General features: G+C 46.7%; 1 protein-coding gene and 1 pseudogene across 1 annotated transcript; both read right to left on the bottom strand.

The window, feature by feature from the left end:
- Positions 1 to 16,860, bottom strand: part of LOC126527407 (uncharacterized) — a 28,833-nt pseudogene extending 11,973 nt beyond the window's left edge.
- A 2,565-nt stretch (positions 16,861 to 19,425) lies between these two features.
- LOC140213296 (uncharacterized) lies at positions 19,426 to 21,794 on the bottom strand. The gene has a single exon (XM_072284484.1). It carries the CDS (start codon positions 21,711 to 21,713, stop codon positions 20,832 to 20,834), a length of 882 nt encoding a protein of 293 aa, XP_072140585.1. The 5' UTR covers positions 21,714 to 21,794; the 3' UTR covers positions 19,426 to 20,831.
- Positions 21,795 to 22,389: the final 595 nt, after the last annotated feature.

The following is a 22,389-nucleotide window of genomic DNA, read 5'->3' as shown; positions in this document are numbered from 1 at the left end:
TTCATGGGTGTATGGGGCTGTGTGCACACAGCATGCTGTGGATTTCTGACCCTATGACGTGGTTTCTTTTCATTTTCTCACGTATGTTTTTATATTGTTGTCTCGCCTATGAGAAAAGGAGTAGCCGTCGCAATTATTAGGTCACCACGTCTCTTTCTTTTATTTTCATTTCAATAATAAAAAAAAGCCAGCGAAAAATGAACGTTACAATGACGAAGAAAAGCAGGCGAACGTACAGGGTATACTCGCCAGCGAACTCCAGGGTTGAGGGTCCAGATCGCGGAGCAGCAAAATATATGGAGTGTCTCTCGCCTATCCAATGGCCAGACACTTTGACAAACCATACCCGACTGAGTGTTACAAATGATATCAGTCTTTGGGCAGCTCTTATTACCTACGTACATAGATGGGGCTAAAAAGGAGTTATTGCCTCTAATTTACAGAGGTTCCTGCGGCACACAGGCCGGCTTTTTCCCTCGTTTGCTGCGACACAACGGCCGAAGATAAGTAAGTGTAAGTTTTCTCAGAAGCTGTCCTGCAAGGGTAACATTAAGCCACTTTCCAACATTTCTGCGTGCCTCAGACATTATATCCGGAGTGAGTATGTTACGTAATCACTTCCTAGATAATTTTCAGAAGTATTGGAGGCAACGCGAAGTATAATGCACGCAGGGTATTGGGAAGATATGGCGCCTCAATATATCGCGGGTGTGATGGAAATCCCAGCTTCACCTCCAAGATCTACAGTCGGCAACGGGCAGTAGCCAATATTGAAACTCCTTGCCTCATCCGTTAGCTACGAAGTGAACGGGGAAAAACGAACAACCACCGGTCTTGTAGTACGAGGCAACAAAGAAGACCCATGCGGGTTTCTCAGAAAGAAAGCTTCGTACTGGAAGTACTGGTTCGGCATTCGAACGCGGGACCAACGGGTTTCCGGGGCGGTCGCTTTATCATCTGAGCTAACCAGGATATTTCAGAGCGCGGCACTAAGGCACCCGTTCCTGCGGTTAGCGTCGGCCTACCCGAGCAAACGGGCGCAGCGGATGAAAGAGCCAAAGCCGAACGCAACAACGGATGAAAAAAGCGGGGAGAGCGAAGAGAATTCGAGGAGAAAAGCGGAGGACGAGGGTGCAGCATGAGGCATAAAGCGGAGGAAGAGGATATGAGGAAAGCGTGAGAACAAAAGCGTAGCACCCCGATGAGGCCACCCTCCTTTAAACAAGAAAGGAGCACCTCCGGCGCCGCACACGTGCTCTCATACCTCCGTGTGCGGTAAACCTCCTCCGTGGTCTTACCCGTGGAGAAGAGGTTGCGCTTCGGAGGAACCGGGTCGGGGTTGCCCTCACTCCTGCCGTCACTCGGAAGTGGCCGCACTTTCGCCAGTTATATCCTCGCCCTGGTTGTCCAGTCTGCAAGTCGCGAAATGCTGAAGCCGACACCCACCACCTGCTGTGGGTTTGCCCTGCATTGAAACCGACGAGGCTCCGGCACCTCGCAGCAGCGGGACTTTCGCCGCAGCATACACCGAGCGATTGCACTGCCTGGACGCAGGGACCACATTATCGATCTCTCTCGGACTTCATTAGACCCGCAAATCTTTTTTCATTCATTTAATCATCCTTATTTACCCCCATACCATACCCCTGTGTGCCCTGAGGCATTTACCCTCGCGTTAAAAAAACAAATAAAAAAAGAAACGCAGTGCCGCGTAAGACGCGCACTGCGGCGACGATTGCTACGAGATGGCGCCAGAGTCGCGCACGTCGTCTTGGAGGTCTGCTTGAGGCGGCGGCTGTGAATCGCGTCCACGCCTCACCCACGCGCTGCTTCTCGCGATCTCCCGATAATAGAGGCAGTTGCGACGCACTTCGCTCCGTTTGCAACGTGCAGCACGAGACATATTGTCGGCGCCAGCCAGTATGTCGAGAAATATATACATACAGTATACATAGTATGTATAATGTGTATATACTATGTGGATAAGATATACAATATATACACATGTAGCACGGCATTTAAATTTCGCATTAGGGAGTATCGTAAATACCGGTGAATTTCTTTTCCACCAATAGTGTAAATGTACCTCGCTTATCTCGACCACCTACCCTTCGCTTCCGTCCACATTAAATCGAAGCGCTTGTAGAACGTGAACGTTGTGTAGGGGCCTCACTGGGTGAATCCCTTTGCATTACATTTTTTTTTCTTTATTGCCAGATTTCTGGTTCATAACTTTTCACAATGGAGAGTAATCACTGTAACGAAAACCGAAGTACAATATACATTTGCTGTGTGTGCGCGTATTCAACCAGTATCGTACTGGCTTAGTCTAATCAATATTCCCGCAAATACACCAATGGCTCTACTCTTGGGAGCCACTCGGGTGGTTCCTCTGTCGCTTTATGGAGGGCGACAAACCAGTGCATTTGTTCTCTGAAATACATTCGTGCAGGCCGCGCATCATTATCAACATGGTATCCTGCCATTCTCGCGCGCCAAATACAGTGGAGGCTCAAGAGCATAATTAGGTCAAAAGGCACCCCGTCCTCATTATCTATGCTTAAGTAACGAATGCCATACGGGTCTAGTGGAAATTCTTTCTTTAGTGTCCTCTGCAATACATCCCAGAAAAACACGGCTTCCCAACAGCTTAAAAAAACATGATCTATTGTCTCTGGCTGCTTGCAAATTAAACAGTGTGTTCCCCACGGTCAATACACTCCCTTTGCCTCCAAAAACTTCTTAACTGGTAATTTAAAGAAGAAGGTCTTTGTTCCTGGCGGGACCTGCATTTTCTTTACTCTTTTTATACATCGCTGCTTGGGCCTCCACCCTACAAGGACCTGTACAGTGGCACTGGGAAAAGAACGTCACACAAAGCACAATACAGTTTCTTTTTGCTCACAACGGAAAGGTAATCATTCGAGAAGCGCACTGTAAGAAATCGGACGCTCGATACAACTTCTTTGTAAAAACCTCGAATCTCTCCCGAAAACTCATCGGTTGAAACCACATACTCTGGTAGCCGTCTACTCAGCCTCATTTGACATACCGTGCGCAAGAAAGGGTCGGTTGCGTCCCTAAAGAACAAGAACCGGTTTACCAACTGCCGTACAATGAGATGGCCCAATCCCAGCCCCCCGTCTTTTACCCGCCGGAACAAGTTGGTCCGGCTACAACGCTCCCATTCTGACGCCCAGACAAAGGCGGCGAAAATCCTGTGTAGCTTCTGAACATTGAACAGTGCAATACTTGCATTACGTACCAAAGCTTGCTGATAAAGAAAAGGTTACAAACGGTGGCTCTGGGAAAAATAGAAAGGTTAGTGCCTTTCCACTTCTCAGCTCTCTCCCGTGTGTCCTTGACCTGCCTTTTCCAGTACTGCTCGCTATCACTATAGGCATCGAGCGGGACGCCCAAGTACTTGCCTGGGGTCGTCACCCAATGCACGTTGGCAAAATGATCTGGCTTCGTTTGCCACGATCCATGCCAGAGCCCGAGGCACTTCGACCAGTTAACTCCTCTACCAGTGACATGGCTAAATTTACGGACACATTTGACAGCCTCAATTATGCTCCCCTGATCCTCCGCAAAAACAGCGACATCATCTGCATAAGCCAGCAGCTTCACTTCAACTGCTTGAAGCTTAAATCCCGTAATTCTATTGTTTTCAATCAATCTCATACGCAGGGTTTCAATGTAGATACAAAACAACAGAGGGCTGAGGGGGCAGCCCTGACGCACAGAACGTTGCAGCCTAATGGGAGCCCCCAAACTCTTATTCACGATCAATCTCGTCGTGCAGTTACGGTATGCCAGGGCGACCCCCTCGCATATTACAGATCCGAGATTGGCATAGTCTAAAACGGCAAACAAGATTTCATGAGCCGCGCAATCAAAAGCCTTCTCGAGGTCAATCTGTAAAATGGCAATCCGACTATTACAATCATCACAGCACTCAAGTACACTGCGCGCTTTGTGAATATTAGTAACAATAGTACGGCCTTTAATCCCACATGTCTGGTGAGGCCCGACGATGTCCTGTATCACTGACTGCAATCTTCGCGCCAATATCTTCATAAAGATTTTATACTCGATATTGGTGAGTGCTATGGGACGATACGCCGTAACAGATCTTAATTTCGCTGCATCATCAGTTTTAGGAATGAGTACTGTGTGTGACGACCCATAAGAGGGAGGCAATGTGTTCCATTTGTAAGCTTCGTTAAAGATTACATTCAATACAGGGCTAATTTCGTGCTTAAATTCTTTATAGAAACCGGCGCTAAAGCCGCCTGGTCCAGGCGATTTTCCGGGGTTTAAGTTGTCTATGGCCTGTTCAACTTCAGATTCTGTTATCTCTAGTTCCAATCTTTGTTTTCTTTCGTCGTCCAGTCGGGGTATAGCACGCAAGAACTCATTCCAAAATGTGGTAGCGTCTACTTTGTGGTACGAGAATAGCGCCTGGTAATGCTCATGAAAAGCTGCTCTGATGTCGTCTGTGTCTGTTGATAAGGTCCCGCGACATTCTATTCCGTCGATGTGGTTCCTTTCAGCGCGTGCTTTTTCTAACCCCAGCGCTCGTTTCAGCATGTGGTGAGTGGTCTCCCGATTTTCGCTGCGGCATACACATGCCTCCATTAGCTGGGAATATTGGCTTCGGCATGTCTTCTTTTTTTTTTTTGGCAACCAGCTCGAGCCTGAAATAGCAAGGCGCTTCTCTTCGAAAATGCCTTCCCTACGCGGATGGATGGATGGATGGATGGATGGATGGATGGATGGATGGATGGATGGATGGATGGATGGATGGATGGATGGATGGATGGACGGATGGACGGACGGACGGACGGACGGACGGACGGACGGACGGATGGATGGATGGATGGATGCATGCATGCATGCTATGAGCGTTCGCTTTGGAGCGAGGCGGTGAGTTAATTGCGCCACCAAGCACTTCTTGTGCTGCATAGTGTCCTGCCTATATTTAAAAGCAAACAAACACGAAGAATTCCCTTCACCAAACTCTTCTGAACTCCTAATGGAAACTTTCTTTTTGTACGCCACCGTCGTTTGTAGTTACCCTACTTTCACCAATCTTCCTATCGCCTCTTACTGTAGTTGGATGAATGAATGGATGATATGAGCGTGTGCTTCGGAACGGGGCAATGGGTTGCACCACCAAGCTCTTGTTATTATATTGTCTAATGGTGTACCTATGTTAAAAAAAAAAGCCAATGAAAAATTTCTATCACCAAACTTTCTGATACCCTATTAGGAACTTTGTTTTCGTACTCCTCCATTGTTTGTCGTTTCCCTACTTTTCTTCCACCAATCTTCCAATCACTTCTTACCAATCTCTACTGCAGGCAGGTTTACTTCCCTCTGCTCTCGTTGAGACCAAGGGCCTCAAGGAGGCCAGTGATTCCTAAATCGACCGCCGGGTAGATATCTTATTCTAACAAAACATGCTTCGTCGTTTCCCTAACTTTACCGCAGCAAGTACATGCATTTTCTTCCTTCTCGTAATCCCCTTTATAAGTGATTTTTCTAAGGCATCCTGATCTTGCTTCGAAAAGTAATGAACTTCCCTTTGAGTCATCATAAATTGTTTCTTTCCTGATTTCGTTCTTTTTCCTCCTAAGCTTTACTCCAAGCTGGTTTCTTTTCCATTGCCGCCACCCATGAGATTATCTCATCCTTTATGACGTCCCGTTTGATGTGCGGATGCGGGGAGGCAAGCGCCGTCTGGTTGTGGAACAACGAACCCAGCGGCGCCCGTACTCCGCAGTGATTGGTTGGCTGCATACTCGGCAAGATAACAGCCAGGCCGCATCCATGTCACGAAAACCGGCGGGGATGGCAAAGAAAAGCTTCGCTTTTAATCGCCAACGCATCTGACCCGTAGATCAGATTTTGACGTTCGACGAGTGTGCTCGCCGTTGTCACTGTGCTGTGACATTGTTACTTGTTTTGCTGGACACAGCCTCCCCCGATAAACAGTTTGATTCGGGAATTGTGCTGTGCCACTGCGGTTGTTCGCCATCACGGGTTCACATCACGGCTTGCTACGTGGCCTTTGCAGCAATTGCTATGAACGGATGGATGTCCGATTTTCCCTTTATCAACGGCTTGACTAGTACATCGTTACCATTTCAACACACCGTGAAAGGTACTATTATTGAGATAGCTACTATATGCACACTTCAGGCGCAGTTCTGCCGTCGGCGTCGCTGTTGCCGTGAGGTTCCCAGGTCCCTTATGAGTGAAAGCGCGTGAGGCTGAGCCGCGGTGAATGCGGTTGAATCCCGCGTGCGCGAGTGAGGAACCCGGCCCGGATACGTGCCCTCTCCTGTGGCGCTAGGCGGGGGGGTGGGGGGAGTGGGGTTGAGGCGGGGAAGGAGGGGCGTTCTTCTCCGGCGGCTGATAGGGTGCCTCGATGCCCTCCTCACCCACCGCTCTGTAGAGACTAGAGACAACCACGGCGTCTACTACAGCTTTATCCACGCGAATCGCGGACGTGTAGCAGACGCTTTTGGTGGACCCTGAGGGACGCGTTGCCGGCGCTCGTGTGTCTTGAAAGCGATCTGCGACATGGCCAAAGTGCGCGCCCGCATGGGCCTAATCTTGAAAGTAATCTGCGATGTTTGCAGAGTGCGCGTAGTGCCGGTAGCTTCGTATGCGCAGTGCCTTCGACGTTTCGTTCGTGTTGAAACAAGAGATGCATGAAGGTCAATTCGCTTGCTGCTGCCACGATTCCTCGCTCCAGAGTTTTGACAGCGAGTTACCGCGTTCATCGAGCGAGATGCGTTCATATTTACCTGTGCGCGCGTGATACAGTGCTGGTTAATTTAGTTAGAACACATTGGCGGGCTAGTTGGTTTGAATCCGTCATAGAATGTGTAAGCGCGACTGAATAAGGACGTAGAATGAAGCCGACACACAAACCGATGTCTCTGTGTGTATGTTTCTTTCTACGTCTTCGTTGAGTCACGCTTACACATTCTATCATTGTTAATTTAGTTAGTGTACGAATGTTTACAAGTTTATACGGCCAATAACGCTACTATCCTTACTTCGTACAGCGATCTACTAATGATACTCTATCGCAATCGATGCGTTCATCTTTGTTAGTAGTGACCCGTTTATGCCGCGGTATAACCTGCGGTAATAATTCTCTGCATCGGAGCTGCATGTGGAGCCGTTCTTCTATAGTAGCTGTTCGTAGTTCCCATCTGACAAGTCCGCATTAGTTCTCCCAATCGATTGTAAAATGTTTTTTCTGCGATAATATCAGCAGTTGCCAGTATTACCATATGCAAAGAGGCATTTAGGCAGCTTTGTTGATAGCGCATGTCTTTTATTTTAATATTTTCAGCATAAGCAGCAAAATGAGGCTAAAGGAGAATACGGCGCCACTAATTCTGTGCCGTCGTTTCTATATAGCAGGTATCATTAAAAAACGGCGTCCATGGAGCAAGAGCACGCTAAGTTTCTTTGCAGCTGCCGTGGCAAAGAAGCCTGAGCTCGGGCCAAACTCCGATGTCGGCTATTCAAATACATGTAAAGCGCGGAAACGATTTTCTGAGATGAACACTTGGTCAATTTTAGTCATATTTGTTGCACCTGAGAGAGAAAGGTAAATCCTAGTGACTGTTGCGAGCAAAATTTCGATTGAAGTACTGAGTTCTTAAACACAGCCAACGAAAATTTGTATGTCTACAAAAATAGAAGCACAAAGTTTACAAATTTGAAACTCTCCACCCAGAGCAGATATCACAGTACTGTAAATCGTATACGTTAGAGCACCCATAGCGGAAGATTTAGTACAAAAATTTATATCTTATTTGCATTTGTTACATTGTTCACATATTAGTGGCCTATTTGAGAGCCATCTATAATATATTACATTTGTTCGCTATAGATGTGCGATGAAATGCGATTTACAGTAATGTGATATCATTTTTCACTGCTGAGTTGCAGAGTTATAATCTTAAGTTTCATTTTCCTAGAATTGGCTATATTGAAAATTTTTATTATAACATTGACGACCTAAATAAAGAAAATCGCTGGCAACAGTGCCTAAATTTTGGCTTGTGTTGCAGTATATCATATAGAATCCCACAATATATAGGCAGTAACGTCTATTGTCCTTTCATAATCTACATACGCGTATTGCGCACTGATAAAGTGAGGCTAAAAACTGTAAAGTTATCTGGTAAACGTCTCTTGGAATAAAAGTAAACGAGAGCCGATCTATTTCAATGGTAATAGGTAGGCTGTTAGGAAGAACTTCAATGATGGAGTTCGCATTGGTGAAAGCGCTGTAATTACGAGCAGTGAATTACGTTGAATAGGAGTATTTGTTGAATAGGACTCTCCGATTCAACGTTGAATTACGTTGAATAGGACTTTCCGCCCTTTCCTGCGCTGCGCGTCGGCGTGCCTGGATGGCGTAACCGAGCGAACAAGCCCAGCGAAAGATGGATGAGCGAACGCGGAGCGCAGCGAGGGATGAAATATGGCGAGAGCGAAGAGAGCACGAGGAGGTAAGCGGTGGAGGAGGGTGTAGCGGTAGCATTAGGAGGAACGCGGAGGAAGCCACCGTGTAGCACCACCAGATGGCGCTAACGTCCGCTCAGCCAGGGCAGCTGCGGCGCCGACCGTGCGGGGGACAGAAAAAAAGAGAACCAGAAAGCTCGACTTCGCGCATAGCCTTCGCCGCAAGTTTTTCCCGGTTGAGATTTCGGTTGCAAAAGCTGCGCTTGTCGGGAAGCGGCAAATGTGTGGCCGTCTGTATACAGGGTGTCCCAGCTGTTTCAGCAAGAGTTTGAAGATATGCAAATGCCACGTAGCTGGACAGAACAAAGGTAATGTTGTTTGCTGTCGCTTGTAGATACCGATTTTTTTTCAGTGCGCCTATTTAGATAATTAGCCTTAATTATTATTGAATTTCTCGAACATTGTAATTAGATGAAAGCTGTCAATGAGAAAATTGTAGAGTGACATGAAAAACTCCCGACACAGCTTTCTGTTCATCAATAAGTGCTACATAAAAGTGTTTTTTCGAGCGTGAAAGAAGCATGCGAATACACGCAAAGTGCGTCGAGCGGCAACTCGCGTGGCAATTGTGAGTGCACTTGCCGGGTTCTTTCACGTTCGGAAAAACACTTTTATGTAGCACGTATTGAGCAGTACAAAGGTCTATCAGGAGTTATGTCGCTCCACAATTTTCTCATTGATACTTTTCATATAATTCTAGCATTTGAGTTGATTAATTAATACTAATGATCTAATTAGGTGGAATGAAGAAATAGTTTGAGTATCTCCAAGCGACGGCAAACATCATCTTTTTCTGTCTAGCTACGTGGCATTTGCATATTTTTAATGTCTGGATCAAGTAGGTGGGACACCCTATAGCACCGTGCTTCGTGGCTCTGCCAGTTAGTGCGGTTATCGGAACAATGCCTAAAGATATCGCGAAATGAAAACACGTATACAGCCGAGCTCAAATTTCGGATAAGGGAGTATCGCAAACGTCGGTAATTTTTTTCTATCATGGTACTTACTATGAATGTAATACGTACTTGCGTAAGATATCAACACAGCGGCGAAAACAATCATCAAAACAGTCCACAAGCACAAAAGGAAAAACAGTTCACTGTATAATTATTACCGCAAACATCTCTCTAAAAAAGGCAAAAGGATACACTGCAGCAGCAGGGGATACTAGTCTGGTGGAAAGTCTCTTCGATCATAAGTGTCCTTCAGTTGTGATATCATCTGAATAAAATGTGACTATGGAGATACAATTGGTTCTGCATTCTAATCAAACATGCGAGTTTTCCATAAACTACCCAAAGCAACGAGTAGCAGCTTCTCAAAAGCCACATATTCAAATTTAGAAGGCATAAGATATCGTATCCTATGTGTGTTTCCTTTGGAAATGTGTGTTTGTCCTATGTGTGAAATGTGTGAAATTTCCTATATGTATCCTATGTGTAAGTCCTTTGGAGAACGTCCCAAAACAACATGGCTTCCTTGCAGTCAATGAGGCAGTGTTCTATCGTTTCGGGTGCATTACAGAGACGTCGTGACTCTTTCATTATACAAGAAGTAGATTTAGCTATTGACAAATTACCGATATCAAGGACGCCGGGTCCGAATGGCATTCCAGGCGATCTTCATAAAGCTTTTAAATTCACAATTTCTTCCTTGTCACTCAACATTTTTAGACTTGGTTTTGACCTGGATACTCTTCCTCAATCATTCACTAGAAGCCCCACAGCGTTCATTCCAATATACACCGACAAAGAAACTGCGATCTGTTGAAGCGCATACAGACCTATTACACTGTCTAATGTAGACTATAAAATTTTTGCAAAGGTATTATCAAACAGACTACAAATTACAATGTCGATTCTTATTGGTTCTCACCAGAGCTGCTGTCTGAAACGCCGCTCAATAGAAACGAACATACGCATCGCCCGTACAGTAATGAAACATTGTTCCACTTCTCATGACCAACTAGCAATGCTTCGAGTACACATAGTTAAGACGTTTGATAGGGTCGGTCATTCTTTGCTGTTTTCTCTTCTCGAGCAGGCTAACGTCGGCTTCGTTATATCTAAAGGTGGGAAGATGTGATATAACGGTTGTTCAAATAATCTGATTCTTAACGGTTACCGGTTCAAGCCTGTGTCCATTCATTCCTCTGGGAAGAGTGTCCCTTGTCGCCATTACTTTTGCCTTTTACTTGAAATGACTGTGCTTAAACGTAATTCACTCTTGCAATATTAATGTTTTCAGTTTTTACTGAACAGATGTAAAAGTTCTGGCATATGCTGACAACCTCGCTTTCTTTTCTTTTTTTTTGTACTGGAAAGTTCACTATCAGAACTGTGCTATCCAAGATAGAGGCATTGGCCAGCATCTCTGGTACGCGAATGAACTGCGCTAAAAGCTTGGGGCCGTGGTTTGGCTGATATACGTTTAAGTCGACACAGTCTGCTGGTATTTAATGGTATTGTGAGCCACCAAAATACCTGGGCGTTCCATTGGATGCATATATGTCAAGTGCACATTACTGGAGAGAACGTATACCAACCCTATGGCTTTATGCCCAAAGATTCGTTCCGCATACTCTCTCAATCTTTGGCAGAGCTAAAGCGTGCAACTTGTTTTTGGCAGCACAACTCTTCTACGTGCTGCAAGTAATTCATTGTTCCATGGCTTACATTTAGCGCTTTCACCGAATATTTGAAACCTTTATTTGGTCATCAGCTTATGAGCCAATGAGATGTGACAATATTTTGAAACCAGTTAGTGCAGGCGCACTTGGCCTGGTTGACTTTTATGTAGGACAGTTACAGTCTCGTTTCTCCTTTCTTCGAGAATGTTCCCACCCTTTACGTCGGACGTTCTTGCAAGTTAATCTCGTGAACGTTTTACGAAATTTAGTTATATCGACAATTTTGTTTCACGTCCATATTTGCAGGAATTTATGCGCGAAGTGAACCTTTCAGTGCGCTTTCTGGCAGTGAGGTTCTCAAATGAACACTTGTTCTCAATCTCACGGAAAGAAATAGGTATTAAGATCTAATTGATATGCTTTTTAAACCTAAGTTACACCGATTGCTGTACATCGGCTTACCTGGACATGACGTGCTTGCAGGAGTCTGTAAAATGCCTATTTTGCCACACTCCAAAACATCCTTCTAAAAAGTTCATACTGAAACTCTACCTGTTAAAGCCTGCTTAAGTAGGAAATGCACTTTTGTGTCTTGGACTAACTGTCGGCTTTTAGCTAACCAGGAAGCTAGGACATCGTAGAGCTAGGGTAAATTGTTCGACCGCTCGAAGCACCGGGAACACTGAATGTGGCAGGTACGTTCTACGGAAACCCACAATGTTGAGGAAACCTGTATGAAAGGGAAAAATTTACATCCACCCGTTGCTACGATGTCTATGTTTTGACGAACACGCACATCTGCTTCGGCTTTGAAGCATTATGATACCGTGGAGTGGGATTACAAATCTTTCATTTATATGTTATACTATGCGTGGATGACACAAATACCTGCGTTTCTGACAGGAAGCAAGTTGACGTGCTCCGCAGGAGAAGTTGGGCTTCGTTTGGAAAGCTCCCGCTTTAGGAGTCGTGAAGATATGCTGAGCCTTTCGGCATATGAGAACGATTAATTTACTCACTGGCGTTACGACATAGCTTTACTACGTTGCGTTACGACATCCTGCGACAGAAATTTCGGGAAAGGGCATGTGCCCCGTGTGCCAGTGAAAATGTGTGGAAAGACGCAGTTTCAAACTAGCCACCCCGAACACGGGACAACCCGTGAAGGGCTTCGCGCGCCCTCTGTGTTTGAAAAGACGAACTGTAAGCGCTATTTTTCCGTTCGCCACCATAGGTGACGCGGCAGCAGGAATTTTTTTCCGAAAGCCTTTTCTTGTAGAGTTTCATTTCTCTCGGTGTGAAGTTTCATAAACGTTTGCATGTACCGCCACGCTTTCACGCAACTTCTTGTTAAGTGGGAAATAGATGGATAAAAAAAAACAAAAAACATTTTACGCATAGCAGTGGTGAATGGCCGCAAGTACTGACCAGTTGCATGCTGTTTCCAAAAGCAACGAACACTTTTTTAGTGAAGGTATGGTGTGCCAAGGACTTGAACATGAGGTGTAAGCAAAGTGTACCAGTAGTGAGGTTTTTCACTGTGGTAGATTGTCAGTAGCCCGCGTTTAATCTCAATAGATTCAAATAGATGTTTGCGGCTTATCTCCTTGCTTATAGCAGTGGGCAGATGCATGCGATGGCGTAGTTGTCACAAGTAGTTAAATGTTCAGAAGCGTGAAGTCAGGTAAAGAATCAGTGGCTGCATTCCTGTGAAGGGAGTAGAAAAATAAGTGCCTGGCCAGGTGGGAATTCAAGAATAATGTCCGGATGGTTTGACTTCTCCCTTCTTCAGATTTCAGCTGTCTTTTACACTATGAAGTTGTCGTTTACGTCATTGTCCATTACATCGTCATTTTACATCAAACACTTTCACTGCGCCATTCGCATATTGCTGCCTTCAAAATTCCTTTCGCTTACAATGAGCGATGTTGGATATTTCTCTCTTCCTTCTCCTCTTTCAATCCCCTATCCTGCTTCCCCTGTGCAGGGTAGCCTACCGGGCTCAGCCTGGTTAACCTCCCTGCCTTTCCCATATTACTTATCTCTGTATCTCTTAAGGAAGCAGGTTTTATGGAGAGTTTGATTTTAAATCATTTACGAACATCATGCTGAAAAGAGAGAAAGAATTAAATTTACCCGAGTTTCTCAACATGGCCCGTGCATTTACCAAGCAGGTAGTTTTAACAGGAAGCTTGCGTAATAATAGAATTTCCATTCTTGGTGATCTGGCGCTTTCTACAAATAATTAATGTGGGTCCACTCTTCTGACTACTAAAAATTAAAATTGAAATTAAAGTATGGGGTTTTACGTGCCAAAACCACTTTCTGATTATGAGGTACGCCGTAGTGGAGGACTCCGGAAATTTCGACCGCCTAGGGTTCTTAACGTGCACCTAAATCTTTCTAACTACTAGTATGCGTTGAAAGGTACATACTATTACCAGTAAATACATATTAGTAAGTATAGGTAGTATGAAAGTGACCTCGCTAGTAAGTAGATGCCCTTTAAAAGCGCTCGACAGCAATCCAGGGTTCTCTGGTAGTCTCAGCTTCGTGAAGAAACAACAAAAGGCACACTCTGCACCAGCAAATTTGCTAGACATATAGCACACATGATTTCTTATAAAACATAACAAAACACACATGGTACTTTATGTAAGTCGCTTGGGCAATCTATGAATCCCAACCGTTCGAAGTTCGATCTGTGTCTGAGGTCAGCCACTTACGATTGAAAGAAAGAAAAAAAAAAAAAGAAACGACACGTCAGGAAAGATGCGTATAATTTCCGCTTTATTTTCAAGAATTGTATTCCTTTTTCAGAAATGGATAATATGTTATGGCTTTTGCGTAAAATAAAAGAACGCAGGGCATGACAATGAAAGAAGTGACAAAGTTCACGTTTAAGAGTAATGAACGAAAGATACATTCTTTCTCACTACAATACGACATTATATTGACTTACTGCAGCCATAGCCAAGTGAGACGACATGGAGATCGGCCTCGCTTTCTTCTGCCAAATAAACGTGTCGTGTAACAGTTAAGCGTGCTCCTTGCCGCAGTCGTCAAGTCGTTTGTCGACGTGCATATGTTATATTACGCTCATTGAATGAACTGTGTGGCTGGTGCGTGTGGTAGTTGCATTTGCTTCACTGTGGAACGCCCTCCATGCAGCCTTCAATTTTCGCGTTGCTTATAATAATGGCAGCAGGTCTTCACACGAACTAGAAGCACAATATGAACTGGTAGAAAGTCACCTTCTACGAATGTAAAGCCGAAATTTGCGAAAAGGAGACACAGTTTCATGTAAGTATAGTACTGTGCTCCCCTACGTAAAAGCATTAAAATACTCACACTAACAATGTTGTTCTAGTAACAAAATTGGCGAGAAAGAAATACGGAAGAAAACCCTGTTTCCAGTATAAACACCGAAGTAGAGGACACAGAGCTACAGCCCTGAAAGATTAAAACAGGAAGTTCTCATCGCTATTCGGAGTCTTCTTGCAGTGAGTGCGTTACTGAGGGAAGTGCGCAATACACTTCGTGCATGTACTACGTCCGCAGCACACTGACGCACTGTGATGACAGCGACAAAAAAAATTTCAGTTCAGATCAAAATTCAGGACAATTTCCCCGAAGGAGCAGTTGATTATGCTCCGTATAACCTTCAGATTTACTTCCCCGTCATTGCATTTCCAAGAAATGGTGATGTTTGAGAGCAGAGAGGCAAAAACCCGTGGGAGGTCTTGACAAAGCTTGTACGCTCTATTTCAAGTACTATTATAAACGACAAGAAGTGACCATCATGAAGTCACCTAATGCAGGCGAACACATTCGAAAGATGAACAGTTAGGTTCTCAGGCGCAAAGACTGATATTGTCAGGAAACATACGGCCATGATATAAAAACTGGAATAAGAAAGGCAGCAATATTTCCCTAGTTGTATATAATTTTGATTCCTTCCATCACCTGGCTGAAGCGCTGTCGGATAACTCTGTGCATCTCTGGAAAGCGTGAGTTGTAGACACAGTATTCTTCAGATGTTGGCACACAAACACTGGGTACAGTGACTGAGTAGACAGTGTTTGACTATATATGTCTCTATGAAGGTGCAAATGAGAACGCGTTTGTCTGCGTACTCTCGTGACAGTTTGTAGTGCAGTGCAGTCTTTGTCACTACCGATATTCCTTGGAAACGCAAGCTCTTCTGGAATGATCTCTCAGTTTCACCGGGAGATATGCGTCCTAATTTTGAAGATTAACCATATTGCCTCCAAGTGGCTTTGGCAGCCTTCAGAACCATCACACAGTGCAACCTCGAAGTTTTCACTGACCGCTGTGAACACATTCGCTCCTCGTGGGAGCTGGCTCTTCTCCAGGGTGGAGTGAAAACTTTATTGTGAATCAAGCGAAGGAGTCATGCACGGCACCTAGGTGACCCGTGGCCCCAAGGGCTCTGGCGGCCTATTCAGCCTGCTGAATGACCTGGGCCTGGCAGTCTGTGCAATATTTCTTCAAAAAACAATGCAATGCCGTTCTCGGGGCTATCGCAACGAAAGTTCAGGAAAACTTCCTCTTGGAAGTTCAGCTCCCAGGAGGAAGTGATTGTCTTTCTTAGCTACAAGACCGGGCCTATAATGAATCGCACCGACTGTCGCAGTGCGTCAAAATCCTGAAGCAATGGTCGTTAGCGCACGAAACGTCGTACCTGACGCAGGTCGTACTTCCGCACTCCTTTTCGTCGGGTCCGTTGGCGCAGTCTTCGTGACCGTCGCATCGAGACTTCATCGAAACGCAAGTGTTGGCGGCAATCCCAAAGTCAAGCTCGTCGTCGTGGCACGCCCTTGCAGGGCACACGTTCGAAAATGTTCGTGCGACCCGTCCTGGCAGTCGCGGTGGTTATTGCAGCGTAGCGAACTCCGGATGCATTCGCCGCTGCGGCACGTGAACTTTGACGACGAGCACATTTCGCGAAGGGGCAGTTCTCCTCGTCAGACCCATCGCCGCAGTCTTCGTCACCGTCGCATCTCCAAGCCCGCGGGACGCATCGGCCGTTTCCGCAAGCGAACTCCGTCTCCTTCGAACACGTCACATTCGGGCAGTCTTCTTCATCGGAGCCGTCGGCACAGTCGCGAACTTTGTCGCAGCGCCACTCGGCGGGAATACAAGCGCCTGTGCGGTTCTTGCACGCGAAGTGATCCGGATGACAAGCCCCGGACCCGCAGATTGTCTCGCTTTCGTCCGAGAGGTCGTCGCAGTCGGCCCTGCCGTCGCACCGCTGCCAGCTCGAGATGCACTGGCCGTCTTGGCAACGGAACTCCGTCACCGAACACCGGCGGCTTCGTGAGCAGCCGCTTTCGTCGGAGCCGTCGTCGCAGTCGTTTATGCCGTCGCAGAGACACGCCGCCCGAATGCAGTTTCCGTTGCTTGCGCACTTGAACTCATTTGTCAAGCAAGGGTCCGATCTTCGAGCAACCTGAACGCTGTAGGTCACTGCGGTGTTGAGAGCGCCGAGGAAGACCGACAGAGACAGGAGGGTTGCGGGAATGGCAGGCATGACGGCACTGGTCCCTCGGTCAGCTGGGGCTCAAAACAACAGAAACTTTAGGAGAATGTGATCCTCTGGCCTAAACCACTAAAAGTGATGATGCTGTCGACCGGTGACGCCGTGTTTGCAAGCCTTTGGACTGCGGAACGGTTTTGAAAAGGCTCGAGCTTGAGCGCGTCCTCGTGTCGGTTGAGCGCTGAGACTCTCGCAGCGCAGTCCGCGTGCCCTATATTTCCAGCCTTATTGCAACGCGTTCCGTAACGCCTGGTGAGGAAAGGCTACGTCACTCTGTTGCTGATGCGTGATTGGTCGATACGGGAGGAACTGACGGGTGCTTTTTTCACTGATCTCGAACGAGAGTCAAGTAGCATGGATGTTGCGAACTGTTATGAGCTTGCTTTTCGCGGTCATCAGATATGTGCGGGCAATATGTGATTTTTGTACAGGGACTCACGTCTTACGAGCCAGAGAAATCTATCTGCCCTGCGCTCGAGAATTATCTTTGTTTTTTCAAGGTGCACGTGAGGGTGCGTAACATAACTCTCCCTACATAAGAAGTAAGCATTACTTCAGCGCATCGGCCCAAGCCATAAATGAAGCTGATTGCAGCCTGCGGCAGCAATCAGCTGCCTCAGGCTTCACTTCCGCTTTAGAAAGACCTTGCCCGACAGAGTATCAGGTAGCTCTCGGGTGCAGTGGCCTACCACTCAGTGTTGCAAGTGGCGCGTAAACTTCGCTGATAATTTCGGCAAGAGCGCCGAGAGAAAGTTAGGAGAAATTATTATCGAAAAGGCCAACTGGTTTGCCTGCTGTTTGACCAGGCTGCTTTGCGTAGGGAAAGGAGGAGAGGGGGCAAAAAATAGCAATGGAAGAAGAGAATGAGGGCAGCGAGAACGGACGCGAAAGTAGAATAACCACGAGACACAGTGCCTTACTGAGCCTCGAGTTCAGTTTGGTGGCCTGCAGTGCGCGGAAAAGGGCCGAGTTTTTCAACCCGTACTACGATACGTCGGCCTTTAAGAACTCATCTACGCATACACCAAAGAGACAGACCTGAGTAAAAGAGGCTATTTCTTCTCTGCCTCGCCTATCGCACCCCTGGGAGTTTTCTGACGTGTTTTCACTCCTGGACAGGCAGTATCTGTGAGGTATGAAATAAATGTGAGATGCTGGCTCTACATAAGATATGACCAATTACACTTTTCAGATGAGCTATCCACGCGAAATTCACGTAAGTATCGGCAAGTATGCGAGTGAGTGCATGAGTGAAAACTCTATTGAGCTCTGGCAATTGTGTTGTTCTGCGGCTGGGGCGGATTCTTCAGGAGACTGTGGAAATTTTTGTGAGGACCGCATGGTATTTTTGCTGTATCAGCTGTGTGTAACCAGCCAAATCTTCGACGCAAGAATGCTAATTATTTTTAATAACCTTGCGTTTTTCTGTAATAACAGTGGAGTGTGGCCAGAGGAACTTTCGACGGCACCGCACGGACTCGCACTTACCCTACATCATGGGTCCGGTATGCAAGTTTTTATGCGGGCTCGGGCAAGGCTCTGATGTCGGATCTACGGCCTGAGGTCGTGCTTGAGTTGGGCTCGTATTAGGTCCAGTTAGGATATTTGCAACTTAGCAAGACTGTCAACTGTAAAGATCGCCCCCCTTACTGAATTTTTTGGTCAGTGACATCTGTCGACCTGCGGCGAATAAGAAGTCAAGCTAAACTGACAGTTTAGTGCCCTAGAATCCTTAAAGAATCCTTAAGGCGTCAATATTATCACGAACAGAGCCTTCATAATCAAGAAATTGCGGTAAATGCAGGACATAGAGACTCCCGCAGGACGTTCAAGCACTTGCTCGGTGACGAAAGCCCTTGCTGAGTTAAATTCTGTCACTAGTACTAAAACACTGGTTTCAAAAAACGTCCTTGTATTGTATTATAAGATGACATAAAATGCTACTTCTCTAGTTCTACTTCATTTTTAGAAAAAAAGAAAACTCGATTAATTTACTCTTGACGACGCGGGCGGTCGAAAGGTTTCGTTTTCGCTTGACCCTGAGCCGCCCACGCTTCGCTTTTCACTAGTTGGGTTATCGCGTAATGTCGCGCTGGTTATGCGAGCTCACGAAACTCGCACAAACTGCCAGTAACACAGAATTCAATTTCCATGTGATGTCGCGGGATCGATGCCCGAATGGTCTACGGCACTCGACCAAAAAGCAGCTGCAGCGGCGAATCCACCGCTCTGTCTGCTCTGTCTTGGCTCGGTACCGCCGTCTGTCGGGCGCCGTTTTACTCACCGACGGCAGCAAATGGTGGCGATTGCGTGTGCAACGTCACCACTTTCCCGGTTGGGTGGCGGGAGATTTGAATTTCGAAAAGGTATTGGGACTCTTAAGATCTAATTTTCTCGTAAACGAAGTCTTTTCTTGGCACGGAACGAGCATTGCGAGGTTTCTGGAATGGTATGCAAACAGTACACGCCGACTTCATGTTTGCCTTTAGTGTCCCTTTGATGCCAAGTAACGTCACGAACACTAATATCGGAGCCCTTAATTTGTACCCCGCTTTAAGACGAAAATAGCAACTTGTAAGACAGACATTCTCCAAGACATAACGAAAATGCAAAACTAGAAACCGCACTTTGCGTTAATGTCTAAGTTGTTTAAGATGCCATAAATACAGTTGAAAAGTTGGACGATTGCCGTAGTTGATTTATTTCACACATGAAATGTCTACATTGCAGTGTAATTAAATAAACTTGCAGCGAAAGCCTTAAAAATATTTACGAGGCCAAAGAAGAAGCACTCTTCCAGCTTTTTATAACGGCATCAAATACTGGTTTACCTATAATGCTTGCCATGTCGGATCACTTGTTGTATTTGTCGTGTTATGCTACCGGTCATAATAACTTTGACTACAGGGTTTTTAATCCAGGAAACGCAAAATTCAAATAACACGCAGTGAGCGAGAAGAGAGAAATCCGAGTGGCCGATTTTTATTACGTACATCACAAGGCTGCTTGTGAAACAACGCGGAGTGTCATTTCACGGGGGTAATGAGAGATTCGAGCTTTTTTTCGATGGAACTTCGTACTTGAAGCAAGAAATGTACAATCCTTGTAACAGAAAGAAAAAGGAAGCCAAATAAATTTCTTCTAATCTGTTCACCAGAACAGTTTGCACGTTTCCTCCATCAATTCAGCTGGCTGCAGGAAGTTTAATCCACTTTAAGCTTCCAAATTTGCACTTTGCGAGTAAGAGCAGCGACAGAAATTCATATAATTTTTACATGCATCTTAAGATATACGTCTTAGGCGACACGGTCTTGCGATGCGGCTTACATGTTTAATCTTAGCTCTCTGCACCGATCTATAGAAAGACATTCCCTCAACAAAGAATATTTCACTCCAAGCGCAAATGAAAGATCTAATTAGGGCCGCCAGAGCTATTTGGCTAGCTTGCGTCGTTAGGTATTTTTCTTATACACGTACATCTTTTGGATTGTTGCGATGTCTTAAGAAATCACTGGACAAGCAGCGAATACAGAGGTACCCATCAATCTAACAGAAGACTTCTGCTTTTGATCAAGATGCAACGAAATTTAACAGCAGGGGTGCTTGGTGTTTGTGGGCAGCTGAGAACTTGAACAGATTTCGCTGTTGGGCTAGTTGGTACACAACGCTTAAACGATTAAAAGAAGACCAACGCCAGAAAAGGGACAAGAAAGGAAGGCTTAAGCCTAACTGGGAGTACGGAGAACATCTGGTCATTGGGCACTCAATGCCTACAACACTGGCATTGCAAACCCTTGTTGCGGTGGTCAGAATGAAAAATACGTTAAGTAGATCTTTGTTAAAAAATTCATTAGAGAATGCATATGCGTTCGACAACAAAAAAGTTACGATAGAAACCATCCTCGATGATTGTCTATGTCAATACGAAGCATTTTCTCCCCGCTTGGTCTCGGCGCGTACAATCTAACGTACAAAATGACATTCCCTTTGAAGACACGCAACATTGGTGACCTCACATGAAAGTGGACGTCGTGGACGGGCGAGAAACGCTAGTTGGCTTCATCGGTGCAGTCGGGGCGGAGGTCACACCAAAGGTTGACTGAGAAGCAGTCCGGAACCCGAGAAGCACGAAATACCGGCGATGGAGCAGTTCTCGGAGCGTTCCTGGGCACCGGCACAGTCTCTTTCGTCGCTTCCGTCGAAACAGTCGTCGTCGCCGTCGCATCTCCAGTGCTTCAGTACGCACCTGCCGTTATCGCAGCGGAAGAAGTTTCCTCGACAATGGGAGGCCCACTTGGCGCAGCCCCGCCTCTCGTCCCTGGCGTCCGAGCAGTCTACGTGCCCGTTGCACCTTTGCTCGTCGCCGATGCAGATGAAGCTGTCGTTGTGCAAATGGCAGGGAAACTGGCCCGCCGTAGGGCAAATGGACCTATACACGATGCACAATCCCACGAATTCGTCCGCTCCGTTTGGGCAGTCCTCTTTGTCGTTGCACGTCCACTGTTGCGGAATGCAGCGCCCTCCCGGGCAGCTGTACTCTCCCACGTCGCAGAGGCGGTCTTCGCAACCGACTTCGTCGGAACCGTCCACGCAATGCGTTTGCCCGTCGCAAACGGACGTTCCAGGCAGGCACGTAACTGAGCCCCCGTAAGTGCGTCTACAAGCGAATTGGCCCGACGGGCAAGGCGTACCACTCACACAGCCCACCCAGTCTTCGTCCGAACGGTCTTCGCAGTCCGGTTTTCCGTCACAGCTCAGCGCTGCAGGTATGCACTGATGTAAGTCGACGCACGTAAACTCGTTCTCTGAGCATGATGGTTTGGGTCTAGTGCAGTTCTTCTCGTCTACAGCGCCGTCACAGTCAATGTCACCGTTGCATCGCTTCTTTGTGGGGATGCAGACAAAGGAAGCCAGAGACTTGCAAAGAAAGTTGTCGGGAGGGCAGGTAAAACGTTCGTTGCACATGGCACCATCCTCGTCCGAACTGTCAAAGCAGTCGGGGTGGCCGTCGCATCGCCAAGCCGACGAAATGCAGCGGCTATCGTTCCTGCAGGCGAACTCGGTTTCCGGGCATTTCGGCGAATTGGTACAGTTCCTTTCGTCCGAGCCGTCGGCGCAGTCTTGTTGGCCGTCGCACCTCCAAGCTGCCCGGATGAACCGACCGCCATTTTCGCAATGGAATCCTTCATCGAAACGCGTCCTGTTTGAGTTGCAGTCCTGCTCGTCCGATCCGTCTTGGCAATCAGACATTCCGTCGCATTGACGTTTTCCGGGTAGGCAGTTCCCAGCAGTTATGCACCTGAACTGCTTCTCGGAACACGTGGTGGTTTCGTCCACCCTCTCGGCCACTGAGTATGGCAACGCAGTGGCCAGAAACAAGAAGGGTACGAACGTTGAAGCCAAAATTGACCCCAGCCACGGAGCTTTGCTGTTCGGTGAGGTGGCCATGCTGGTACTGGAAATGACCTTTGCTTCTACAGGGGTGGATTGTCTAGAGCCGCACTACAAGGCGGCGCTCTTGCGCAGTTTGCGCGAGACGATCTGCCAAGCTTGACTTCGCAGCGAATTGCAGTAACTAGCTCGAAGCAGTTGCTTTCCACCTCAAACAGCGTTTCTTCGGTAAGAGAGCGCGGCGTATCTT

The sequence above is a fragment of the Dermacentor andersoni genome, chromosome 9 (assembly GCF_023375885.2).
Source record: "Dermacentor andersoni chromosome 9, qqDerAnde1_hic_scaffold, whole genome shotgun sequence".
In the NCBI taxonomy this organism is placed as follows: domain Eukaryota; kingdom Metazoa; phylum Arthropoda; class Arachnida; order Ixodida; family Ixodidae; genus Dermacentor; species Dermacentor andersoni.
The sequence above is the reverse complement of the archived record's forward strand: the minus strand, read 5'-3'. Positions and strand labels throughout refer to the sequence as shown.

Bases quoted from the DNA above. Each gene is read 5' to 3' on its own strand.
- LOC140213296 (XM_072284484.1), bottom strand. From the start codon at position 21,713: ATGTGCAACGAACGTTTTACCTGCCCTCCCGACAACTTTCTTTGCAAG.